The sequence below is a fragment of the Danio aesculapii genome, chromosome 23 (genome assembly GCF_903798145.1).
Source record: "Danio aesculapii chromosome 23, fDanAes4.1, whole genome shotgun sequence".
In the NCBI taxonomy this organism is placed as follows: domain Eukaryota; kingdom Metazoa; phylum Chordata; class Actinopteri; order Cypriniformes; family Danionidae; genus Danio; species Danio aesculapii.
The window spans coordinates 10,110,979-10,138,761 of record NC_079457.1 but is presented as its reverse complement, the minus strand read 5'-3'; the positions used below and the strand labels follow the sequence as shown (position 1 = coordinate 10,138,761).

Below are 27,783 nucleotides of genomic sequence, written 5' to 3'. Positions count from 1 at the left end.
TTTTAACAATTCAAAGCCGCCTCACAAGCCAAAGGCAAAATCTAGAATGGAATCTGACGATTTAGGAAATACAAAAAAATCAGTAATTTATAGTATTCGAAAGAGAATTAAAATTTCACAGGAGGGATGATTATTTTGTCTTTAACTGTAACTAGAAGGTACCAGTATGAACCCAAATGTGGTCTTTTGGAAAAATCTAGAATATCGTCTTTGAATTTAATCAACTTCATCTCGCTGCACAGAGAACTTTATGAGAAAACAAAGTGCAGAATATAAAGACAGATTGTTCTGGATGGTGGTTTAATGCCTGGCACACGCCATGCATCTTTTCCTTGCCGCTGTTTGCTGTGTGTATGTGAATATGTGTGTCCAACCTTTGACATGCTGCCAGTCTCTGTACAGGATCAGCTCAGTTGGACACAATATTTCCTCTTTCTTTTGGAAGACAAAGAAAACAACAGCATTTTTTACCTGCAGCAGATTCATTAATAGTTATCAGTCTCAGTGTTCAAGGTTTCTGTGCATGATGAATTTTCAGCACAAGGAATACAAGGAATAAAAAAACAAAAACAAAACACAAACAAAATTGTTGGAGTGTGCAAGGACCTTTATTTTCTGCACAAACAAATGTAAGTTTGCAACAAATATGTCATGATGACTTGTAATATGTCTTCATTGGCCTCCTGCAAACAACATCACATATTGTAATGTTTTTTTCTGAAGGATCATCATGATACTGAAGACTAAAGTAATGTAATGCTGACCTAGTATGCTAACTTTATGAATACATGACATTTGTTTATGTATTAAAATAGAAATTGAATTGATCTGAGCGGATCTTAATTGGAATAGTGTTCACAGTGTTATTGTAATGCTGTTTTTTTATATTAATGCAGACTTGGTAAGTGTAAGAGATTTTATCGGTACCTTCAGGATTTTGTGAGTGCAGTGATTCTTGACATTAAAAAGAGAACAATTTTACAAGATGACTTATAACATAGCTTCATTGGTGTCCTGCAAACAGCATCGACATTAACCCATAAACACTGTAGTTGAAGCTGAGACTGAAAGAGCTTAGTTTTGTGTTGTCAACAAATCCCTTTTATTCATTCATTCATTTTCTTTTCAGCTTAGTCACTTTATTAATCAGGTCGCCACAACGGAATGAACTGTCAAATTATCTAGCATATGTTTTACGCAGCGGATGCCCTTCCAGCCTCACTGGGAAACACCCATACACATTCATTCACACACATACACTACAGCCAGTTTAGCTTATTCAATTCACCTATAGTGCATGTCTTTGCTCTGTGGGGCAAACCGAAGCACCTGGAGGAAACCCACGCCAACACGGGAAGAACATGTAAACATATATGAAAGTACAATTATTAAGCACATTATAAATGTGGTTGTAAGTCAAGAATACAGCATTTATAGCTGCAGTTATAAACTTACCACTAACGCTTATTAATGTAGAGTTAGGGCTTAACAAATAATGTATTCACTAGATGCTAATGCTTAATAAATGATTTATAGTGTGTAGTTATTATGAATTGTTACCATTTCAGAAAATAAAGAACATTTTTTATCCAAGTGTAAGGAGGGTAGAGGCTCTTCCAATTCAGAAGAATTAATCACCTAGCTAAAAGGGTTAAGAAGGCTACAAAGTCTACAAAATGAGAGGGTAAAGACTGCAATCTTGAAATAGTATTTTGTCCTAGCATGAATGTGATCTAAATGCAAAAGACCTTAAAAAAGCACACTTGCAACCTTTTTTGGCTATTTTGATGATAAAAACCCATTGTTGATGCATCTCACTTTCAGATCACGCAGTTGGTGAATCAGATCATCTACAATAACATATACAGCCCGCCTGTGAATGGCACTGTGGATGTAGAAACCTCAAACTTACCTCCAGACAACGTCAAAGAGGGTCACCTTTTACTGCAGAGGGGAGGACTGGCGTCATTCAAATGGAAGAAGTATGAGTATATGTTTTACTGTGCTTGCCTGGTTCTTCTTCTCAAAGCAGAAGGTGTTATACTAGTTAGACTGGAACTTGTGCTGCAAATATGCAATCACTAAAAAGGATCTGCTTTAGGCAAAATTAAAACTGATGTGGTGCTTACTCAATAATGCAGACTATCTGAGCAAACCTTAAAGCATAAGTTTAAAGTTATATTAAATTACTCACTTAATGTTAGATTTATTCTAAACATTTTCTCCTCCTAAACCTTGATTTTTGTTCTTACATAAAACATTATGAAATATCATACGCTTCAAATGGATCATAAATAGGTAATGTTATATTATATATTATATTATATAATATTATCAGCTACACCATTGCAACCCCAAAATACGTCTAGATATTGACATATTTTATTGTAAAAAAGCAAACAATATTACAAAACAAATTCTTACACTGTTGCAAACAGGAGAAATAAGTGTTTATAAAATGTATTTACAGATGTCATGATCACCAGCAATGTATCTTTTCCAAATCGCTGGAGAACTACAAATCTGCCACTTTAATGAACTACATAGATATTTATATTAGATGTCGCCTACGCTATTGTTGTCTATTGGAAGGAATGCGTCAATAGAGCCGCCATTTTAGCACAGGGTAGCGCTCCTTTGAGATGAATGTGGGACAAAGGTGCAGTGGAGGTCCTCGCCATTCAAAGCCATAGATATATACACATATTAATATATATCTATGATCGGAGTTTTCCCGGTGGTCAGTATGCAAATATTTTTTTAAATTATAAAATTATAATTTTACATTACTTTTCTATGTTGATGGATAAGTGATCGCATGGGCATTGCAGACAAAGAGCGTGTGTTTGTGTGCATGGAAATGTATTATCCTCCCTCTCTGATGAATTTGATCTAATCTGTGTCCTGAAATACACCCCCTTTCCCACTTTCACTTTTAATTCTAACTGAGGGAGCGATTCATTTGTGAATGAATCCCCGTTATGAACGACTCGTTCATATAGTCGACAATAATACTTGTTTCTGGCACTGCAGCGTCTTGTTGTCTTTTTTCATGTACATTGTTTGCTGATTTTATTCAAGAAAACTAGCAAAAGCTGAGTATTTACTGTGAGTTGGTGCTACTTTGCCTTGTGGTCAGTGCATTGAGAGACAGTATTATCTTTAATACTTGTTGAGCACAAAAGTTCGTAACGTACAAAAACGTAAAAAAAGAAATCTTACCTATGAAATGTTCTGCCTTTGTTTTCTTTGTTTGCTCGTAACTACACCTATACAGAGGTCCAGTATCTTCAGATTAACTTTAGTCTTGACTAGTGCAGTTGAATGACATTTGTCCTGGGAGCACTGTACAAATGTGGTGGCACTATCGACGCATGCTCAGGGTGTGTATGCAGTATTTAGTGTATATATCTATAAATGAACTACAAATCCTATCATGCACTTCACTCACACACCTGGTCCAGATTCAACCGATAAACATCTGAATGCATTAAACCACAATCATATAATGTAAAATGCACAATTAAACAATATAAAATAATAATTATAAATAAATAAAATAATTTATTAATAAAAAAAAATAAATAGATAAAGGCAGGGGTTATGCTAAAGTTTTAAAGGCTCTATAAACAAATGAATGTGTAAAATGTATTATTATTCCTCACTCAGATACGAAGCTCATCTTCAGACCGGTCAGCTGACCTTGTATCCCATCGCTCATCAACCTGCCAGCAGTAATGCCGACATCTCCAGCGAGTACCTCTGGCAAATCTCAGACATTTACGACAGTGTGGAGGGTATCAGGTGTGCTGGGGGTGAGGTGACGGCTCTTATCATCCATCTCTCAGATGGTAACGTCAGAGTGGACACCCCCTGCACTATTGACACCTTCATGCTGCGCAACGACAAGAATGACTTCCTGTGAGTCAAATACCTTTTCACAGACTTCCTTGATCTTCGATCGTGCTAAAAATAGATATGAAATGTGTTATTTTTTGTCTTGTTTTACCTTGCAAATATTTCAATATTCCTGAATCTAATTATAATCACTCTATATTTTAAATGCAGAATTTACACTATTAACTAATCATTAACTAAGACTTTTAACTCAATAAACTACTAATTAGCTGCTTATTAATAGTTAGAAATTTAGTAGTTAGGTATTGGCTAGGATTAGGGATGTAAAGCAAGATCATACTTTGTAAGTGCTAATAACAGTTACTTAATAATAGGAAAGACAAGAATGACTTCCTGTGAGTTTCACTGACTTCCTTGATCCTCGATTGGACTAAAAATAGTCATAAAAATGTTTTACTTCCTCAGTATTTTTTGTCTCGTTTAACCTTACAAACATTTCAACATACTTCAATTCTTAAATAAACGAAGGTGTGACCAAACTATAGGTCACACTTTATTTTAATGTTCAGTTCACTATATTAACAAACAATTAAACCATTAACAAAGACTTTCAGCTCAATAAACTACTAATGGGCTAACTTTTCATTTTCAGCCAGGCAGCCCAAGGGCTTCCGATGAACTGTCTTTCATTATAAAATTGTCATGTTTAAGATCTGATTTCTTTAAAGATCAGCTATCTTCGCTGCCTGATAGATATATGGTATGAAGTGGTTCTCAGATCGGACAAGCAGCACTGCATTAAATTCCATTTCCCTCCGCCATGTCTTTAAAATATGACCGTTTATTTTACACAAGTATTTTCAATTAAATTTCTGCATTAGCCTGTTGCTACTGATGGCATTAGTGGTTACAATGGTCTTTCATCTCGTTTTACACTTGAACAACTAAACAACATTGGCGTATACGACAAGCTACTGGGAAAACTTGTAACACCGGAAAAGCTGTCCACATGGAGTTAAGCGGTCAGCTGGTATCACTTAAACGAACAGAAGCCATTGGAGGTGTCATACCACCTCATAGCATTAATTTCAAAGATGAAATTCAGCCAGACGTACCTCTGGCTACATAATTCGCACTCTCCAGAAATGTAGACAGGGATACTTATCCACAATGAGCCTGTCTTGTAATTAACATATGTCAAAACAACCTTTTATTTTGCATGCAATTAATCTTCATTTTTGCCCAGCATTAGTTTATTAACACACACCCACACGATTGCAAAAAATAATGCATTCTCCTATGAAATATTTGCAGCAAGGCAAAAACACTCTAAATCTATTAATTGTAGTATAAATAATAATACGTTTGACAGTTATCTCAACAGCACTTTTTAAAAAAATATCCTTTTTAGGTTTCGGATCCCAAAAAGCGAGCACATGACCCCAGAGACCTTAACGAATGAGCGAGATTCCTGGATGAAAGCCATCAGAGAACTGTGCGTGGACTGGAAACGAAAATCACAATATGAAGACTTCTACGAAGCCCCTGACAGTGATTTGATCAATGTAACCGAGCCAGAAAGTAAGACTCAGAACAACCACGAGCCTCCACCGGTGCCACCTTCACAGAGACCACGATTACCCAGAACACCCACAGCTCTGCACCCAGCCCTCCCAACAACACCAGAGCCACTGGAAGCACTGGAGGCACCAAAACCACCCCGAAAGCCAAACCGCTCCACATTCTGCAGATCTGTAGCACTGCCCCCAACACCACCGGTGGCTGCATATTCAACATCGCCTCCTACTTTGCCATTTTTGTTGCCTCCGCCATCACCTGTGCCATCAGCAGCAGTGCTAGGGCCTGCACCGCCTGCCCCGCCTGCCCCTTTGCCCCCTCCGCTGCCCATCAAATCCAATCAGCTTTCAGAGAGGACAAAGGCTTTTCACTGGGACCTGGTGGCTCAGGATAAGGTATCTGTTCCTGTTGCCTTCTTTTATCTAGGAGCTCTAGATTTTTGGTCTGACCAGCCATTTAGACTAGTCACTTATATACAGTTGAAGCCAGAATTATTAGCCCCCCTGAATTATTAGCTTCCTGTATATTTTTTTGACCAATTTCTGTTCGACAGAGAGAAGATTACATAGCATAATAGTTTTATTAACTCATTTCTAAGAACTGATTTCTTTGATATTTGACATAATGACAGTACATAATATTTGACTAGATATTTTCCAAGATACTAGTATTCAGCTTAAAGGTGCAGTAGGTAATCTGCCAGAATGCTAACGTTAGCATAATTTAAAAAATGTATGTCCCTTTCCTGCTGTCCAAAGCCACACACCCTTAAGTCATGAACGCTCACCAAATAGATGAACTCAACACTAGATCATGTCAATCACCAGTTAGAAAACTCTATGGAGACACGCACTTTGTCCAGCATTGTTGTTGACAGGCCAGCGGGTGCAGGAATTATATTTCCCCAAAACTGGCATTGTTTTATACTGGCACATTCAGACTCTCTCCTCAATAATAGAATTTCAGAAAAGTATTGTTTGCAAATTGTAAATAGTAAAAAGCACTACAAAATACAACATTGTTCACAGTCAAATAAGTCATTAAGTCATACTTACACTATTTCAGACCCAATATTCAAAGTAACGTTAGAGTGGGAGCACGACACAAGTTGTCGATTTTCAAAAATGAACGAATGTGCGAATATAAATCCAACTTCACCTCAGTAAGGCTGGTTAGGCGGAAGAGTACTAATTACCTATGATTTGTTATTCAACTATATAAAAATCAGATCAGGAAAAAAGGAGTGCTAAAAAAAAATATCTTGTCATTGTTTTACATTACACTTACATTAGCAAGATCAGTGACTTCATTTTCACTTGTGCTCGCAGATCCTCGTACATTGATTGTTTTCATCCCCTTTTACACTTGAACAACTAAACAAATGCTTATGTCTATTTTACCGACTATATTATCGATGTTGTAATAGGTACTCCATGAACTTGAAAATAGCCAATCTTTCGCCGGACGTTTTCTGTGGCTGAGCAACACTTCTGTGCATATAAACCCATTCATAAAAAAAGAACACAATCTGCATAAGCTTTGCATGACTAAAGTAGTAGTAACATACCTGTCTAAAAGTAATACTTCGGTCATGGTGTCACCCTTCAGATTGTGGTTTTGAACTGCATAACATCACACTCCAGCGTGCAAAAGTAACTCCAATATTGATTTAGGATTTAGAAAAGCTGTGATTCTGCATTTTTGGCAGAAACCCTTTCAAAAACAATCTTTCTTTTCATGGATACAAGGCCACGTTGGTCTTTCAGAAAGAAGTTCATGTTGATGCTGAGTCTACCTGATGTCACTGAGGCTACGTTTACACTAATACGTTTTAGTTTTAAAATGCATAAGTTTTGCTACGGTTACGTCATCCGTCCACACTATGCCGGAGTTTTCAAGTGCCGAAAACGAGTGCCGTTTTCAGTTTAAAACGCTGCTGCTCCATCTCAGTGTGTGGATGGGGGAAAACGGAGACATCTGAAAACGGAGGTGGGGCTGCAGACATCTGATTAAGGCTTTTACCTCAATATTAAATAGCCTACACACAGTTCAGTCTTGCATCCTATCCTTGTAAGTCCAGACTTAGCAAGTTTGATATGGAAAACAAACTATAGCACATGTCTTTGGACTGTGTAGGAAACCAGAGCACCTGGAGAAAACCAACGCCAACACGGGGAGAACATGCAAACTCCACACAGAAATGCCAACTGACTCACTATATAGGTACTGTACAGTATATATGTACTGTATATACTGCACAATATTCAGTAAGTGATATATGCTAAAAGTAATTTCAGAGCCTCATATTATTTCCGAGACCTTAGTTTTTATTTTTGGTGTAAGAAAGCCCCTGCAGGGACTCATTTTTGTTAAACGTGTGTGATGATTTTGCTTGCTTATATATTCAGACTAAAATAGTCATTCAGTATTCCCCACTGCATTCGCAGCGTGGTCGTTTCATCACTGAAAGAGTGCTAATATGTGATGGTTTTTCCGCCTCCTGAAGATCACTTGCAGTTAAGGCAATGTTTTGGTATGAAATAATAGCAAACAGAATAATGGAGGTATTGACTGTTCCCTGCCTTTGCAGATTGAGAAGTCATTGTGGTCTCGCAGAAGCCTCAGGAAGATTGAAATTGACACCTCACGCCTGTTCGAGCTGTTTGGAGTGAAAGAGATGGTCAGCAGTGGCAGCTCGGAGTGCAACAGTACTATAGAAATCATGTTGAATTCAAAGATCGCCCACAATTTCAGTAAGTACAGTCAAAAAATGACTTTGCTGCTTGTTCAAACTACTTATTTAAATTGAGTTCAAACAACCCAATTCTTAAGTTTTTGGGCACAACTTAATTGTTTTCTGTTCAATCCACTTAAATTTGCAAAAATGATTAAGTTCACTTAATCGATTTGTGTTGGGACAGCATGAAAGAATGGTGTGGAACCCATGATTTTTACAGTGTACCACACACAAGATCTCTTGGTATCCATCTTTTAATCCAAAATGATAATGTTTTGACCATGCAAGCTGCCAAAAGCTGATAATGTTTATAATATCCAGATCATTCTTATGCCCATGGAGCTTAAAGTGAATTATGGAAGTAATATCTGTTAAACGGTAAACAATCAGTGAAATGTAGGGCTGTGCAATATTGAAGACAAATGTGACAGCGTGCTAAGTAATGCGATATTCAATACGTTTTACGGTGTTTTACACTACAATTTCTGAATAATAACGCTAAATAATAATAATAATAATAGAACTAAAAATGCGATATAAGCAATACTGTAATTTTACACAACAATTTTTGAAATTGCGCAGCCATGTTTTACTAAATACTTTAATAATGCTAATTAATGCTAAATAATAATAATAATATTGCTAAATAATGCAATATTTGATATGCGATGCATATTAAAAAATGTTTTAACCAACATGTTTTACAATGTTTTACACTACAATTTCTCAATAATAATGCTAAATAATAATAATAATAATAATAATAATAATAACAACAACAACAACAACAATAATAATAACTCTAAATAATGCGATATTCGATAAGCAATACTAAATATTTACACAACAATTTTTGAAATTGAGCAGCCATGTTTTACTAAATAATAATGCAAAATAATAATAATAATACTAACAATTGTAGAGCTAAATAATGTGATATTCGATAAGCGATACAATATTTTTACACTACAATTTTTTTAATTGAGCAGCCATGTTTTACTAAATAATAATGAAAAATAATAATATACTATTAATAATAATGATATTGCCAAATAATGCGATAAATGATATGTGATGCTTTAAAAAAATAAAACAATGTTTAAACCAGCATGTTTTACGATGTTTTACGCAACAATTTCTAATTAATAATGCTAAATAATAGTAGTAATAATAATAGAGCTAAATAAAGTGATATTCAATAAGCAATGCTATAGTTTTACACTACAATTTTTGAAATTGAACAGCCATTTTACTAAATAATAATGCTAAATAATAATATTATTAATAATAATAATATCAGAGCTAAATAATGCTATATTTTATAAGTGATACTATATTTTTAGTACACATCCTTAAATAAAGCAGCCATGTTTTTCTAAATAGCAATGCTAAATAATGCTTAATAATAATATTGCTAAATAATGCGATATTTGATATGTGATACTATATTTAAAAAATAATAATTATAATGATAATAGTAGAGCCAAATAATGTGATATTCGATAAGCGATACTATATTTTTTTTCACTGCAAGTTTTGAAATCGAGCAGCCATGTTTTACATAATTTTTATTTATTTTATTATTTATTTTAGTTTTAAATAATAATAATAATAATAATAATAATAATAATAATAATGCTAAATAATGCAATATTCAATATGCAATAGTATATTTTAAAAAATGTTGTAACCAATGTTTTACAATGCAATTTATCTAATTGAGCAGCCATGTTTTACTGTTGCTTAAAACAAATCATGCATTTGAAAAGGGTAACCAAAAATAAATAAATCCCACCACTTTTCTACACTGATATACTGTAGTTTTTCAACAAAAAATAGAAATAAAACAAATAAGACTTTCTCCAAAATAAAAGTATTATAGAAAATGCTGTGAAAATATCCTTGCACATGCACTTTTTTTCTACACAGTTTCGATCTTTGTCCAAACAAAAACGGAGTAAATCCCATGTTCGCGGCAAAAACATTGCTTATTCGGCGAGACTGTAATTCGCCTCTGCTCTCATGCTTGCATTAAGTTGTATGCATTTACTTGTGAAAATTAATTCCGTTTGGTATGAACACAGCATAAATGTATCATTATCGCAGTCTGTTGGTTGAAACAGTGCATTTTGGTGTTTTGCAGAGGAAAACCCGGGAATACCTGTGTATGTGTGGACATGGTCTGCGTAACATATTTCAGATTTGCACAAATGTAAACAGCGCCCACTAGTGGATTTGTCTTCTGAAACGTGCAATGGTTGATAGAAAAGAGAAGCCAAGAAATACAGAAGTAGCCATAACAGCTTGAAATGGAGAATAAATGTTGACATATTTTCCTTGTAGTTGAACTATTCCTTTAAAGTAAGAGGATTGTGGCATTCTGTTGTTGCCAGAGGAGAAATGTCAGCCAGTGTCTGCTTATAAATGGTGTATTTGTTGTAGGACTGGTGGAATCAGTCATAGTGGGTGGTTTATTGATCTCTGTGGGAGGATTAGAGCAGAAACAGAAAGCGGACCATTAAAAACCTCTGGCAGATTGACTTTGAATAACAATACATCTGACAAAAACAATTCACACATAGTTTAGTTGTCACATAGATTCTAAAGTTGGACAACAGTATGAGTTGAAAAGCAAGCTTGTTTGCAGACAACAACACTGATTCAATAAATGAATGTGTTGTCAATGTTTTTGGATTTGTTATTGAGTACACACGGTTGAGCCAAAAAATCTAATTCATGCAATGAAAATCAAAACAATATTTAAAGTTGGAAACAAACTGCTTTTGCATGGAAACCTAGAAAATAAATGCAATTTCAGAAGTTTGCACTGCTTTGTCCAAATCAGTATTGCTGGTTTTATTCATTTCCTTCAGCTTAACACCTTTATTCTTCAGGTATTACCACAGTGGAATGAACCACCAAATTATCCAGCATATGCTTTGCACTATGCCCTTCCGGCTGCAACCAAGTACTGGGAAACACTCTCACATTCACACACATACACTACGGCCAATTTAGTTTACTCAATTCACCTATGACCTATAGTCTTTGGACTGTTGGGGAAATCAGAGCACCCGGAGGAAACCCACACCAACACAGGGAGAACATGCAAACTCCACACAGAAATGCCAACTGGCCCAGCAGGTACTCGAACCAGAAACCTTCTTGCTGTGAGGCGACAGTGCTAACAATTGAGCCACCGTGCCGCCCATTGCTTTTGTTTTTAATTAAAGCTAAAATATTACAGATACAGTTTTTGAAATGAATTGTTAATAGAAATAAAATACAATAAAATATAGCAAAACTATAAAATACAAAACTATTAAACTAAAATTAGACATTGCCTTAGCATCCAATGGAAATCAAACAAGTTTTAGTTTCTAAATTTAAAGCTAAAACAGAAATAAAAATGTCAATTAATTTATTCAATTCAAATTAAATTAAATGACTAAAAATAAATAAACAAAAATAGAATTATAAATTCCCTTAGCGCCTAACTGAAATTAAAATACATTTTAAATGCTAAATATAAAGCTATACTAACAAAATTAAGTGAAATAAAAAATAGAACAAACATTATCTAATAAAAATGTTAATTAAATGATTAAATTCAAATTAAATTATATAAAAAAATTAATTAAAAAGCTAATTTGACAATTTAAATTAAAAAATAAAACCTAAAAATAATATAAATAAAAAATGATATATTTTAAATAATAAATATTTAATTAACATATATAATTAAGATATATTGAAATAATACATGCAGATAAAAATTACTACAATATTGTACACATAATTTAATAACTAATACAGATCACTGAAATTATAAGTTTTACTTAAACTACATTTTTAAAGGAAATTTCTGTAGTGCATTTTATTTTAACCCTCCTGCTTACAGCCTTTATCTTTGAAAATATCAAGCATAGACAGAACAAATGCTCAAAAACAACCACAGAAAATATCTCAGCTCAATATCTGTTGACTATAAAGAACACATCTCTGAAAGCTACAACTAGGTGGCAGTGTTGCATCAACCTGTCAGGTGCGCTGCTGGGAAATTGCAGCAAAACAAAAAGTTACTGCAACATTCCTGTGCCCTCCGAGTGATGCTCAGGCATAAAATATGTTGATTCATCACACTTGGCTTCAAGTGTTCTGTTGAAAACAACTCTTTGTGATGCATGTTTCCCTGAAACCACGCTCTGTTGTGGATAATAAGCGTGTTGATGTTCTCTTAAGCTCTTGAGAGGAAGCGTACACTTTGAGCTTGTTTATTTGTGTGTAATTTTGCTTGTTTTTTGGCCCTCCTCTCTTCTTACTTGATTTTTTAAATAATAAAAGTAGGTTTTTGTGATCTCTCCTACTGTATTAATAATTGAAGCATCCTTAGAAATGATATAAACACATTGAGGCCATTGTGCTCGAATGTTGGATTCTAACAATAAAAAAAGCACAAGTTCACATCTCTTAAACCTCATCGAGAGACGTTTCAAGAAAGCAATTCATTTTTATGAATTTCACTTTTTTTTTTTTTTTATTCAAGCAATTCACAAAGACCTAAATCAAGGCCTCTGCTGCACAGGAAGAAAAGACATGGCATTTCAAAAGCAAGCTAATCTGAATCTGTAAATCTGAATACTGAAATTTTGGAAGGTGACTTGCCAGCAGGAGTAAGTCCAGCAAGAACAGACACTCTTTTTTTTAGAGGATGATATTGTGTAACATGTAAGTTATTGATTGATACAGTACCCATATAGCAATATTTCTCTGGCCCAGCTCTGGCCTACATAATTAGCTTTTGCTTGGCCCACGTGTCGCAGTGAGTTACAGAACATGACTGGACAAAGTCTGGCTTCCAGATAAGGGCCAAATATGGACCATACCTGAGCCAAGTCTCAGCCAAGTTAATAACCCATAACTGGGCCTGAACTGGGCCAGATATGTTGGTGTGTGATCACTGCAATAAAATTGATAAACCCTGTATGAAGCATTGTGCTTTAGGCATGCTATGGGCATGCTTTTTCTCGAAGCGACCAGATTGGTAAATTGTTTTTTTCTATACTGAAAAATAATTAAAATGTATTTAAAATGTGGGTCAAGATAGGCCAAACTTATGTGGCCCACATATCAATTTTTAACACTTGGGCCAAATACTTTATCTGATATCTTGCCCAAGCCTTATGTGCCACCTTAAAGATGGTGCCACTTCTGTCAAACCCTGGCCATGTTAGGTCCACATGCTGTATGCCAGCTGGATTGAATGCCTGCTGTGCTAGATTTATGGCAATTAAAACATATGCAATAACCCATGGGCCTGAACTGGACTATTTACATACATAGATATGTTGGTGTGTCATCACTGCAATGAAATTGATAAACCCATGAAGCATTGTGCTTTAGGCACACTATGGGTGTGCTTCTTCTCGAAGCGACCGGATTGTTTGAAGTTTTTTACTTTAATCAAAAATACTTTAAATGTATTTTAAATGTTGGTCAAGATAGGCCAAACTTACCTGACCCACATATCAATTTTTAACATCTGGGCCAAATACTACATTTGACTTCTGGCCCAAGTCTTGTGTGCCGCCTTAAAGACGGTGCCACCTCTGTGAAACCCAGTGCATACTGTATGCCAGTACCGGATGAATGCCTGCTGTGCCAGCTTTATGCCAAGGGCCAGTATTCTTTGCTACATGGGTAGTTTGGTTGACAGGATGATGTCCAATTGACATCCTTCAGAAATAGCCATAAGGGATGTTGGTGTGATGAATTTGTTCCCTTCAAGTGTTAATGTGCATTAGCTTGGGCAACCTGAAAATTTTGAGTTTTCTGTTTGCTTTGAAAAACAAGGTGTTAGAAATAGCGATTACATTCCATTACATTACATTTCGTTGGTGATTCCAACTATGAAGTTAAACAGTAAGCTTACAAACACTTTTGGAGAAATTGATGTTTCCCCATTCAGAGAGATGGGAACTTCTCTTCACTTGCATGCATGAGAGGCTTTTCAAAGATGGCTGCCGAGTGAAATGACTTGCCTTAAAGGGACTTTGCTAAAATACACTTAAAGCATTTTCTCTGAAAGTGTTTTCTATGAAATTCACATTTTAGCTTTTTCTACCGAATCACTTTCTAGAAGCTTTTTCTAAGAATTTCCATAACATTTTTTTTTCTCAGAGCTTCACAGACAAGCAAACCAAGGCCTTGTCTGCCCATGAAGAAAAACCATTTGATTTCAAAAGCGAGTCTAAATCAGTATTCTAATCATTTTTGTGTCTCTTGGACGGTTTAAAACTCGCTTAACTTCATTAAGAGTTGACTTTTTCAATGAAAGCATGTTTGGCAAACTTCAGATTTTAGTTTTATTTTTCACCTTAACACTTTACAAAGAAGTAAACCAAGGCCTCGTCAGCTCACCAAGAAAAAAGATCAGATTTCAAAAGCGAGTGAATCTGATCAGTGACACAAACAACACCACAAACCACATTTTGTGCTCAATTTTTGGATTCTAATAGAAAAAAAAAACACAATTTATTATTTTGTCTCTTAGACTCCCAGCATGTTTGACAAATTTCACATTCTATTTTTTTCCACCTAAGAATTTCACAAAGAAAATCAAGGCCTCGTCAGCTTATGAAGAAAAGATATTGGATTTCAAAAGTGAGTGAATCTGAATCTGTAAACCTAAATGTTGACACAAACAACACCAGCAAACAAACCACATGTTGTGCTCAATTGTTGGATTCTATCACAACCCCAAGTTAGAAAAAGTTGGGACAGTATGGAAAACGCAAATAAAAAAGTAGTGATTACTAAATTTACTTTGACTTGTATCTACTTTTATTTTTTTCAAAATAAACACATATTCTAATTTTGCTTCTTGCAACACATTTAAAAAAAGTTGGGACAGGAGCAATTTAGGGCTAGTAATCAGATAAATTGGTTAAATAATGATGTGATTTGAAACAGGTGATGTCAACAGGTGATCATAGTTATGATTTGGCACAAAAGCAGCATCCAAGAAAGGTCTAGTCTTTTAGGAGCAAAGGTAGGCCGAGGATCACCTGTTTGCCATGAGAAAATTATTGAATGTTTAAAAACAATTTTCCTCAAAGAAAGATAGGAAGACATTTTGATATTTCACCTTCAACGGTGCAGAACATAATTTAAGGATTCAAGGAATCTGGAGGAATTTCAGTGCATAAAGGACAAGGGCGTAAACCTAAGCTAAACCACTGTGATCTCTGATCCCCAGACAGCACTACATCAAGAATCATCATCCATCTATAAGCGATATCACCACATGGGCTCAGGATTACTTTGGCAAACCTTTGTCAAGTACCACAATACGTAGTTACATCCATAAATGCCAGTTAAAACTGTACTGTGACAAAAGGAAGCCCTATGTTAACAGTGTCCAGAATCACTGTCGACTTCTCTGGGCTCTGAGGCATATGGAATGAAATATCACACAGTGGAAACGTGTGCTGTGGTCAGACGAATCAGTATTTCAGATATTATTTCTGAGAAATGGAGGCTGTGTGCTCCGCACCAAAGAAGAAAAGGATAATTACCAGCAACAAGTCTAAAAGCCAGTGTCTGTCATGGGATGGGGTTGTGTCAGTGCTCTTGTCAAAGGTGACTTTCACTTTTGTGAAAGTACATAGAGATTTTGGAGCACAATATGCAGCTTTCTTTACCAGTGATGACCATGCATATTTCAATGAGTCATTGCACATCCACATTCTGTACACATTACTACACACATTAAATCCTGGCTGCGGAGGAAGAGGATACAGGTACTTGACTGGCCTGTCTGCAGTCCTGACCTGTCTCCCATAGAGAATCTGTGTCGCATTTTAAAGTACAAAATGTGACAATGAAGACCCAGTACTGTTGCCGACCTCAAGATTTGTTTGGTCCCTAAACGTCTTTTAAAAGAGTTGTGAAAAGAGTTGTGAACATTACAAATTGGTAAAAGCTTTACCGTTCCAACTTTTTAAAAATGTGTCGCAAGAACCAAAATTTGAATATGTGTTTATTTAGAAAAAAATAAAATAAAAAAATCATGAGGAACACGTTAAAAATGTTTGTTTTACTGTCTTCAATGAAATACAAGTCAAAGTATATTAAAAAAATCACTACTATCTTTTTTTTATTTGCATTTTCCATATTGTCCCAACTTTTTCTGATTTGGGGTTGTAAAAAAAGCTAAATTTTTGTGTCTCCTGGACTATCTAAAATGCACTTAAATCTTTATTAAGAGTTGACTTTTTCCATGAAAGCATGTTCGACAAACTTTACATTTTATTTTTATTTTTCACCTAAGCACTGTACAAAGAAGTAAACCAAGGCCTTGTCAGCTCAAGAAGAAAAGAGATTGGATTTCAAAAGCGAGTGAATCTGAATCTGTAAATCTGAACAATGAAGACAGCAGCAACAGCAAACAGCTGTGAGTTTCTAACACAGGTGCCTCAATTAGGGAGGCGTATGAAAAATGCATGGCACCCTACTAGCCTGTGCGTCAGCTTTCTCTTCCTTTCCAAGTGTCCTCTTCCTCATCCCTGTGTCTCTGACAAGTTGCGGCGGTAGGCAATCAGGGCCCAGAGCAACCCCCAGGCAATTTATCTCTCAGCCAGCCTAACACGAAGGGGCAAAGGGCTACAGAGCTCGGCAAAATGATAATGCCTCCTCAGATGAATATTGCATGTTGATCAGTAATAACTCAGGCAGAAAACTCCCCCGACTGCATGAAAAAGGACAGAGAATTGTCGGGTGATTGAGCTCTTCGGTTGTGGCATGCCTATCGCATTCATATCCACTATATCTGCATTATGAAATGCATTGTTTATGTATCTGATGCATTGCATTGCATAGTGAAGGTTAGAGATGTAATGCCTTCATTATAGCATAGATTTATTCCATAGACGCACTGTAGCAGACATCGCTTAAAGTTGCTCTGAAAAATACTGATGGAGGATTTATGGGATTGCGCATTTCAACTTGTGTCTCAGGTGAATTGGGTTTCCGTTTGTTAGTATTATAGTTTTGGGTAAACTTTACCACCACCTCTTATGGTAAAATAAACTAAATGACAAGGAGATCATAGCTCTGTACAATTTTGGGGGGGAATTTAGAGGTCTGAATGGTCATTATTAGATTTGTTCAGAGTGTCTAGAAGTTGTATTTTAAGATTTTGTTCTGTAAGTTTGGTGACAGGAAGATATGGCATTTTGTGTTTAAAAAAAGTCTAAACAGAGACACCATTTTTAAAACGAGGTAAAATTTGTGCTGTCAGTGAAAATCCAATAGACATCTAAGTATAGTCCAAATCTAGACTAGTCCTCAAATACACACAGTGCAAAAAATAATTTTCTTACTTGGAGTTTTGTCTTGTTTCTAGTCTGAATATCTAAAAATTCTTCAATGACGAAGCATTTTCTAGACAAACAAAAATATTGTCTTGTTTTAGGAAATTATGTGCCAAAATAAAAAAAAAAATTCTTAAAACAAGCAAAATAATCTGCCAATGGGCTAAGCAAAAAATCTAGTTTTTCCTTTTGACGTAAAATTATTTTGCTTGTTTAAGGTCAAACTCACTTAATTTAGACCTGATTATTTCTGAAAACAAGACCATATTTTTTTGCTTGTCTAGAAAATACTTTTTGATTTAAGAATTGTTTTGATATTTGGACTAGAAAGTAAGAGCATTTTTTTGCAGTGCAGGAATGTATGACTACACATGCAAAGTCTAATCAGTGTATTTGATATCTAGACGTCTAGTTACTTTTCACTGACAGCCCAAATTAGCTTCGTTTTAGCCAAGAGGTCAATCATACACAAAATGGGTTTATTTTTTGTTTTACTTTTACTTTTTAACCAGGAAATTCTAAATAAGGCAAAGTGAGAAATACAAAATAAAATAAAATAAAATACTTTTGCTATTAAAAACAAAACAAAACAAAAGTTTAAAATAATAAAAAAAATTCTAAGAACAGTTTTGCAATTGTTTCTATTAAGATTTGGAAACATTTCAGAATCTTTTCAGAACATTAAAAATGTCAATATTCTTTGTTTTAAAACATTTTTAAAAGCATTTTCCTGACATCATAGGACCATTAAATTATCTGAAAAAAAATAAAATAAATAAATATATAAATATACACCGTTGAAGTCAGAATTATTAGCCCCCCTGTTTATTTTTTTCCCCAATTTCTGTTTAACAGAGATATTTTTTTAACAAATTTCTAAACATAATAGTTATAATAACTAATTTCTAAAAGCTGATTTATTTTATCTTTGCCATAATGACAGGAAAGAATGTTCAAGACACTTCTATACAGCTAAAAGTGAAATTTAAAGGCTTAACTTGGTTAATTAGGTTAACTAGGCAAGTTAAGGTGATTAGGCAAATCATATATATATACATATATATTAACTATCAAAAATAAATGTATTTATTATTATTATTCGTGTCCAGCTAAAACATTTTAGAAAAAATATTCAGTAAATGGGGATGGCACGGTCACCTCACAGCAAGAAGGTCACTGGTTCAAGTTCCAGCTGGGTCAGTTGGAAACTCTGTGTGGAGTTTGTATGTTCTGCCCGTGTTGGCGTGGGTTTTCTTCCAGGTGCTCCAGTTTTCCCACACAGTCCATGCGCTATAGGTAAATTGAATAAGCTAAATTGGTCGTAGTGTATGAGTGTGTGTGTGTGTATGAGAGTGTATGTCGTTCCCAGTACCGGGTTGTGGCTGGAAGGGCATTCGCTGTGTAAAACATAAGTTGGAATAGTTGGAATAGTTACTAAAGATCTGACGGTTGTTTATAATTAAACTTTTTGTTACATTCTGATCATAAGCAACATGCTGATACATGCAAATTGTATTAGAATTCTATTATTATTTTCTATTATTATTTCTATTATTAAATTCTATTAGCTTATAGTTTTACATGTGAAGTCTATTTGTATGACTGTGTAGATCAGTCCAATCACTAAATCATTGAGGAACCAAATATAAATGGGACTTCAGAGGACTGCTGCACTGAAAAAAAATTGTTACAAACATTTTATATGGGTTGAATTTAAACAAACACATTAAATTTAGTAAAATTTCATTTGTTTGTTTAAATTCAGCCCAAATAAATTGTTTAAAACTACATAACTTAAAAAATATATTAAATCCAAGAAATCATCTTTGAATAATTTTTCTTCAGTGTGCACAGAAAGTGTGGCGGCGAAAGCTTAACACGCTGCAGTTTAAGAAAACACATACAATTACAAAAAACACCAGCAAATCTTCATCCGTTTGACAGCACATGTACTGCATTTTCACATAATGCGAAGAAATGAATAAAACGCACTGCGTTTTCTCACAGCACTTTTCAAAAGAATGGAACACCATGAAATATTTCACGGGGTCCTAAAGAAACGTGACGGACGTGCTGCTATGACTATTGCTCAGTAAAGTCTTAGGTAATCTTTGAAATGTGAGTTTTTTGTTTGTTTATTTTAACATTCTGATTTCCTTGTCTTTTGTATTTTATTAGCCTAACAAACCATAACTTAAATAACCGGGTTCGTTGTCACGTTTTAGGGTCTCCTTGAAACATTTCCTTGAAAGTGTTGTAAGAAAATGCAGTGTGTTTTCGTAAATTGTTTGCGTTGTGAGTAAATGTAGTGCGGTTTTTTTTTAAATGTGGTTGCATTGTGACGAATTGCAACATGTGTGCTCTCAAATGGATGAAGATCTTTTATCAATTTGCTGATGTTTTTTGTAATTGCATGTGTTGTGTTATGGTGCTTTCACACTAGCACTTTTGGTCCGCACCTGGATTCGTTTGATGTCAAAGTTCGGTGCGTTTAGCTAGTGTGAACGTGTCTTCTAAACTCAGGGTGATCCGTACCCGAGTGCCTGAAAGAGGTGGTCTGGGGTATGGTTCATGCGAACTCTGGTATGGTTCACTTCTGATATGAATTTAATCGTACCAAATAACGGAAGTGTACCACCAACTGTACAACAAACTTTTGTTTTCTTAACGTTCAGTTGTGTGTATGTCTGTGTATCACCTACCTTGGTGACAAGCAGGACCGACCAAGTGCAAACAGTGATAATGTCTGCTTGTCTCCACCAAAAACGACTTCTGCAGACATCACGTAATTTTCTAAACGTTTTTAATGTTTTTTTGTTTGTTTTACGGCAAATAGATGCAAGTGGCTCTCTGTATTTTGGTTTTGGTAACAAAACAAAAAGATTCAGTAAAAGCAGAATGACTGTGATACGCGGACATCTCCATTTTGGTGCTTTGTTTTCGTGGCAGTCACGTAGCTACAGCTGTACACAAAACAGCAGCTTGGTGATGCAGGCACACCAGGAAAAAAGACTGTGTAAACATAAACCAGCCAAGAAAGTGGCAAGGGGGCGACAATCGAACATAGGTTTGGTCTAGGCAATTGAACCAAGTGTGAAAGCACCCTTAAATTGCAGCACGCTAAGCTCTCTCGGCCACCATACTGCTGTCTGTTTAGATGCCTTACTGTGTTTTACAGCAGATCCATTATGTTCATTATGACTGCTTATTTTGTGTCTTGATATCATTTAGCAAAGGGTATGTCCTAATAATATGACAAACTCAAAGACTAATTTGCTGCCAGATACTTTTGAAGACTCAGTTAAGGCTTTTAATAAAGCCTTACAGCCATCATTAGTACCGTCACTTTTATCCAGAGGACAGTTTTATTGCTCAGAGGTTGCTCTTACATTTCACTTGAGACCTTTTAATTGGTATCTCGGAAAATCTGAGAAAAGTTTTAGACATCTTATTGAGCTATTACATGAAATACTGTAATACTAGGAGAAAAAGCTTCAGTGTTTTTTTTCCCTCTTCTTAGATTATTGTCATTGATGTCTTAGGATATCATTTGTGTGGTATGACTAATAGTTAGAGACCCCATAGAAGACTTGTTTTAAGTTAAACAAAGACAAATCCAAGTTTCAGTATTTTTAAAGAGATTCTATTATGCTTTTTTCTAATGTTTCGTTTCATGAATTGTCTAATATTACCAACACAGGCTCAATGGAAATGCGTGCTTCAGCATAAATGTTTGTAAAGCCATAAAAAAATATTTAAACATACGTTTGACTGCAGATTCTGCGTAAAATGAACACTAAGGGGGCAGTATGACACAAACAACTTGTATTCCTTTTCACACTAATGATATTCACTGGGACATATTATCAATGAATAAATGGAACAGGTATAAACAAAGCATTTGGTACGTTATCACAGTAATGGTCACTTAACGCAGAGGGATTTCCTAAGGCAAATATGTCTGATAATCTAAAAATCCATACCATTTTCAAATATTTGAGAATTACTGCTGCCTTCAGTGTGTACCTATTTGACTTGAATTGTTTACTTGGTTACGCCACTTCAGTCAATACTGATTCTACATGCTGAATTGGGCCAACTCAATCCAATGTTTGGGCCAACTCAAACCAACCGATTTAGATCAGTGGTTTTATAGGTGATCTACACTGTTAGACAGTTTATTGCATGTTTGCGGTAACTTACTGTCAGCAAATTACCGCAACTGCCACTTTGCAGTAACTTAAATGTGTTTTACCGTAGCAGGGCCTTACCCCAATTTCTTTTTTTTTTGTAAAGTAGTCTTACTGCAACTTCTTTTTATGGTAAAATGCCCTTTAACACATTTTATTTTTACAGTATGGTCATTTTTACACTAGTTTTACTGTAATTTATTTACATTTTACACTAGCAGTATAAACCTTTTAGTATTTACAATTAAATTTAATAAAAACTATTTTTATCAACTGTCTCTTTTGCTTCAAATACAGTAGCAGTGCTTGACTACTTTGATTACAGTAGAATACCCCAAATTCCTAATATGCAGTAAGTTATTGTAAAAGTTAAAATATGACCCACAATGCAGTGCATTTTACTGTAATGAACTATAAAGAATGTATGTGGCATTTTACTGAGTGTTTTTCCAGTAAATAACTAAAATTGTGGTCTAACAGTGTATATAAATATGGATGTGTAAAAGAAGGACATGTATCTGAAACATACAGCGAAACAAATGTTAAGTAATGTATTTCTGATTTGCTGAAATGTAGGCAGCGCCTTCTAGTGGATTTGTCATGTGAAATGAACAACTGTAGACAATTTATCAGCTCAGCATGAATTTATTATTATTATTATTATTATTATTTACATGTGGAAATGTGTCAAATAGATCATGCGAACAGCTCCGAATAGAAGTGCTAGAACTTGGTGAAAAGCACAAACATCTCTGTGACTTTAATTTAAAACCAGATGAAACAGCATTGACATTTACAAAGACGATGACAATTACTGTGGATTTTTACTGCATGGATTTACTGTACACTCAAAATATGACATTTGCTGTTTGCTCAAACTACTTATTTGAATGATTAATTATTCATTTGAGCTGAAACCACACAATTCTTGAGTTTTTTGGGGCAGGACAACTCAATTGTTTTATATTTGATCCACTTGAATTTGTAAAAACTAATACATCAACTTAATTCCTTCATGTTTCGATTGAGTGGAACCCATCATATTTTTTAGTGTAGTACCATTAACTTGTTGCAGGATTGGGTGATATGTGTGTTTTATTGTATTAATAATTTTACATGTGTTAAATTTATCAATGAAGTAATGGAATATAGTTACAGTAATTAGAATCTTTCCATTAGTGTTTATTTAATGTAATCATGCTAATGTTTTTTCATACAATTATAATAGAAACCATAAATGCATGATTTTACCTGTAATTATAATATAAATGTTTCATATTACTGTCATGTTCTGACAATAAATGAGTCGTTTAAAGTCACTCAGAAGCAGAAATCTGCCTTCAAACTTGAAATAAATAGAGATTTGATATTTATGTTGTGATAATTATTGATATTGGCTGATAGGAAAAATGTGTTGTGACATTTTATATTAAAGCCCTACTGCTAAAACGTAAAAAAATAAGCATGGTTAGTGAGGAATGGCCGATTGCTGAAATGTTTATTATGTTAAAAGTGTTTTTTGATCTTGAGTGTGTAACCCACCGATCCTACTGCACCCAACCCACTCTCAGCTGGGATCAAACCAGCGATTCTTTGTATGGAAGTCAGTTGTTCTAACAAGGAGGCTAAAGACCATGGCCTCTAGCGTCAGTTGCTAGAGCACATTTTGAGGTCAGAGGAGTGAGGTTTAGCTGCATAATTCTTTGCTAGCTGGTCTCTGTTACACCCCCCCCCCCCCCCCCCAAAACCTCACTTCCATCCCGGACGAGCCCCTGCATGTAACCCACTGGTTCTACTGCACCCAACCCGTTCTGAGCTGAGATTGAACTGGCGATTCTTTGTATGGGAGTCGGTTGCTCTAACAGGAAGGCTAAAGACCTCTAGCATCTGTCTCTAGAGCAGCTTTTGAGGTCAGAGAAGTGAGAGGAGTTTACATGCATAACACTTCCCTAGCTGACCTCTGTTACAAGTGCATGTCATTATTAAATGAAGAACATTTAGAGAACCTTCAAGCAGGAAGATTTATGACATCAAGTAAATAAGTACTAATTAGATTCTCCAATTTTGTGGCACTAGACAGGCGAACTTTGTACAGAAGATCAGATTTTCAACTCCGAAGATGCTTTTTGAAATCTCTAAAAATGATGGCGAATAATGACGTGTTCTTGAGTACCGTAACAACATAATACATTTGTAATGATTTTTTTGGGGTGTGAAACTGCATTTTCACTAATGGTCTTGAACTTTCGGACCCACTACATATGTACGCTCTCATTTTGAATGATCTTTCAGTCTTTATAAAAGAGCCGTAGCTAATGGATTTGAAGTGAAAGCACCTCTTGAGTCTAGTCCTTGAACAAGAATGGATCCAAAGTCTTTACAAATGAAGCAGAAAGTGCAATCATCGTCCACCATTTCAATGTATTTGAATTTGTTGTTTTGCTATACATGTACCACCCATAAGGACATTTAATTTTTATATTAAAAAAATACATTTTTAATGATGAACCCATGATTGGAGCTGTAATTAGAGTTCGAAAAGTTGCAGTAGGGGTTTGGTTGGTGCTGAGCTGAAGCCCCAGTAAATGTGCCTACAGCTCCGAGCTGTTGTTCAGTGCAATCATGCGCTTCAGAAATAAGGCAACAGCATATAATTTTATTAAAGTGGCACATAAATGCACAAGGACAAAATTATATGTTAGTGCTTTTGTATAGAATTTAAAGCTCCTTGAGGAACAGCCCCTTCAGAGACTCAGTTAAATACCTTTGTTTCATCAAAACGTTTACTCATTTATAATATTTACTTCATAGCAAAGAATATAGTTAACAAATACTTAATTATTCAGTTTAAAGTTATTGTGATACAGTAATATATTAAAATATCTCATGTCTGTAATTAAAACTTATTTTTAAATAAATTTGAGTGTTTTTAAAGTACTAGATTGGTACATTAAGTATATTCATTCATTCATTTATTTTCCTTCGGCTTTGTCCTTTATTGGCTTTAGTGCCACTGCAAAATGAACTGTCAACTATTCCAGCAAATGTTTTATGCAGCGGATACCCGTCCAGCCGCAACCCAGTACTGGGAAAACATGATTCATATTTAATATATTAATATTTAGCATCTAAAAGGTCAGCATTTTAATGGCTGAAGTATGAGATGTTTGCAAAAAAATGCAAAAAAGGCTTTTCTTAATTAGATTTTTTTTTGTCTTGTTTTTAGTCCAAATATCTACTTAAATCAAGAAGTATTTTCTAGAAAAGCAAAAAAATAGTCTTGTTTTCAGAAATAATGCCAAATTAAGTGAGTTTTTCATTAAAAGAAGCTAAATAACCTGCCAATGGGGTAGGAGAAAAAAAACTAAGTTATTTTGGATATCTTGTTATATTGGCATCATGGTGGTGCAGTGGGTAGTGGAGTTTGCATGTTCTCCCTGTGTTCGAGTGGGTTTCCTCTGGGTGTTCTGGTTTCCCCCACAGTCTAAAGACATGCGCTATAGGTGAACTGAATAAGCTAAATTGGCTGTAGTGTAAGAGTGTGTATGGTTGTTTCCCAGTGTTGGGTTGCAGCTGGAAGGACATCCGCTGTGTAAAACATATGCTGGACACAATGGCGGTTCATTCCACTGTGGCCACCCCGGAATAATAAAGAGAATAAGCCGAAGAAAAACAAATGAATAAATGAATTTTGTTATATTTTGTATATTTCAGAGTGCATCATGCTATGTGTGAATGTGTGAGAGATGGAGCAGGTACAGAAAGCTGCGCATCAGAGCAGAGCTCATTAATACTCATGACTGTTCCAAATATAGTCAGTAAGGACCTTCTGATATATGTTTTGTGGGGTAATAAATGAGGCATGCAAGTTTATTTATATAGTACATTTCATACACAACGGTAATTCAAAGTGCTTTACATAAACAGGAATGAAAGATACAAGTATAAGAAAAAACAAAGAATAAAAATGATTAAAAACAGATAAAATGTGTTAAAACAGGTTTTATTTTTAAGACAGACATAATAGTGTTCTCTGTCGGATGTAGCACAGTGCTCATTCAGTAAAGGCACAGCTAAACTGATGTGTTTTCAGTCTTGATTTGAATGTGCCTAATGTTGGAGCACATCTGATCAAGTCTGGAAGCTGATTCCAGCAGCGAGGGGTGCAGTAGCTCAAGGCGGATTCACCCTGCTTTGACTGAACTCTTGGAGTTTCTAGTTTACTTGATCCTAAAGATCTGAGTGATCTGTTAGGTTTATATTCAGTGAGCATATCTCTAATGTATTGAGCTCCTAGGCTATTTAGTGATTTATAGACAAGTAATAATACTTTAAAATCTATGCTGAATGTAACTGGGAGCCAGTGTAGACTGGGACAGGTGTGATGTGCTGAGATTTTTTTTTTGTTCTGGTCAGAATCCTGGCCGCAGCGTTCTGGATGAGCTGCAACTGTCTGACTGTATTTTTGGGAAGGCCAATGAGGAGTCCATTATAGTAATCCACCCTGCTGCTGATAAAAGCATGAACACTACGTTCTCACTGATATAAAACAGTTTCTGGAGAATTTTTTTACTTATTAAGTCACAAACATACTATGTAGTTATAAGAGAACAATTTAACACGCTGAATCAATGAATTATATGGCACCTTTAATATAATTTTAATGCCTTTGAAATGTACATTGTACATTTTTTATTAAGTAATGATTCATTTTTTTTTCATTTTGAAGAAAAAAACGAAGTCGAGGAAAAACAGAACATTTCAAGATTAGCATTAAAATCAATCATTAAAATCTCTGTGATGCACTATACTCATGTTTACATTTCCAACAGCCTGAAGGGCCGCAGCCCTACACAGTTTAGTTCCAACCCTGCTTCAAGACACTTGCCTGTAGGTTTTAAACAAGCCTGAAGGACTCTTTTAGTAAGATCGGGTGTGTTTAATTAGAATTGAAACTAAACTGTGCAGAGCTGCGGCCCTGCAGGAACTGAGTTTGACACCCCTGCTGGAGACCGTTAAATCAACCTGCTCAACCTGCTCAACCTGCGGTCCTAATGCCCCTGTAGAGTGAAGGGGAGTCTATACTGCTCAGTGAGGACCGTCTTTTAGATGAGATGTGAAACCGAGCTTCTGACTCTCTTTGAACTTTAAAAATACCAGGATGTCCTTCGAAAAAGAGTAGGGGTTTAACCCTGGCATCCTAGCCTCTGTACATCATAGCCTTCTAACCATCCCCATATCATAATTAGCTTCATCATTCTGTCTCCTCTCCACCAATCAGCTAGTGTGTGGTGTGCAGACTGGCTTAATATGGCTGCCGTTGCGTCATTCAGGTGGATGCTGCACACTGGTGGTGGATGAGGAGATTCTCCCCAGTGTGTAAAGTGCTTTAAGTGTCCAGAAAAGTGCTAAATAAATGCAAGGAATTATTATTATTATTGTAATGCAATGTGTATGGCCATAAACCCAAAGCACTTCACAATCATGGGGGTGGAGGGTCTCTCCACACCACCACCAGTGTGCAGCATCCACTTGGATGATGCGATGGCAGCCACAGGACAACAGCACCAGTGCGCTCACCACACACCAGCTATAGGCGGAGTGGAGAAACAGTGGTAGAGCCATTTCAGTAGATGGGGATGATTGGGAGGCCATGATTGGTAAGGGCCAATGGAGGGATTTGGCCAGTCACCGGGGTTACACCCTTACTCTTTACGAGAAGTGCCATGGGATTTTTAATGACCACAGAGAGTCATGCCCCCTGTTGGCCTCACTAACACCACTTCCAGCAGCAACCTAGTTTTCCCATGTGGTCTCCCATCCAGGTACTTACTAGGCTCAGCCCTGCTTAGCTTTAGCTTTAGTTATAATAATAATAATAATAATAATAATAATAATAATAATAATAATAATAATAATAATAATAATAATAATAATAATAATAATAACAATTTATTATTATTATTATTATTATTATTATTATTATTATTATTATTATTATGTAGTGCATAAGAGTGTAGTGTGCAGTGCTTCATTTGGGACATGC

At 35.4% G+C, this 27,783-nt stretch overlaps 1 protein-coding gene across 2 annotated transcripts in view; it reads left to right on the top strand.

The window, feature by feature from the left end:
* The window catches only part of LOC130217833 (uncharacterized), a 90,860-nt gene that overhangs the window by 7,610 nt on the left and 55,467 nt on the right, over positions 1 to 27,783 (top strand). For both annotated transcript variants that reach the window (XM_056450045.1, XM_056450046.1), the window contains 4 exons: positions 1,825 to 1,982; positions 3,670 to 3,921; positions 5,270 to 5,831; positions 8,027 to 8,189. In XM_056450045.1, coding sequence (XP_056306020.1) covers positions 1,825 to 1,982; positions 3,670 to 3,921; positions 5,270 to 5,831; positions 8,027 to 8,189 — 1,135 coding nt within the window. The remainder of the gene's footprint in view (positions 1 to 1,824; positions 1,983 to 3,669; positions 3,922 to 5,269; positions 5,832 to 8,026; positions 8,190 to 27,783) is intronic.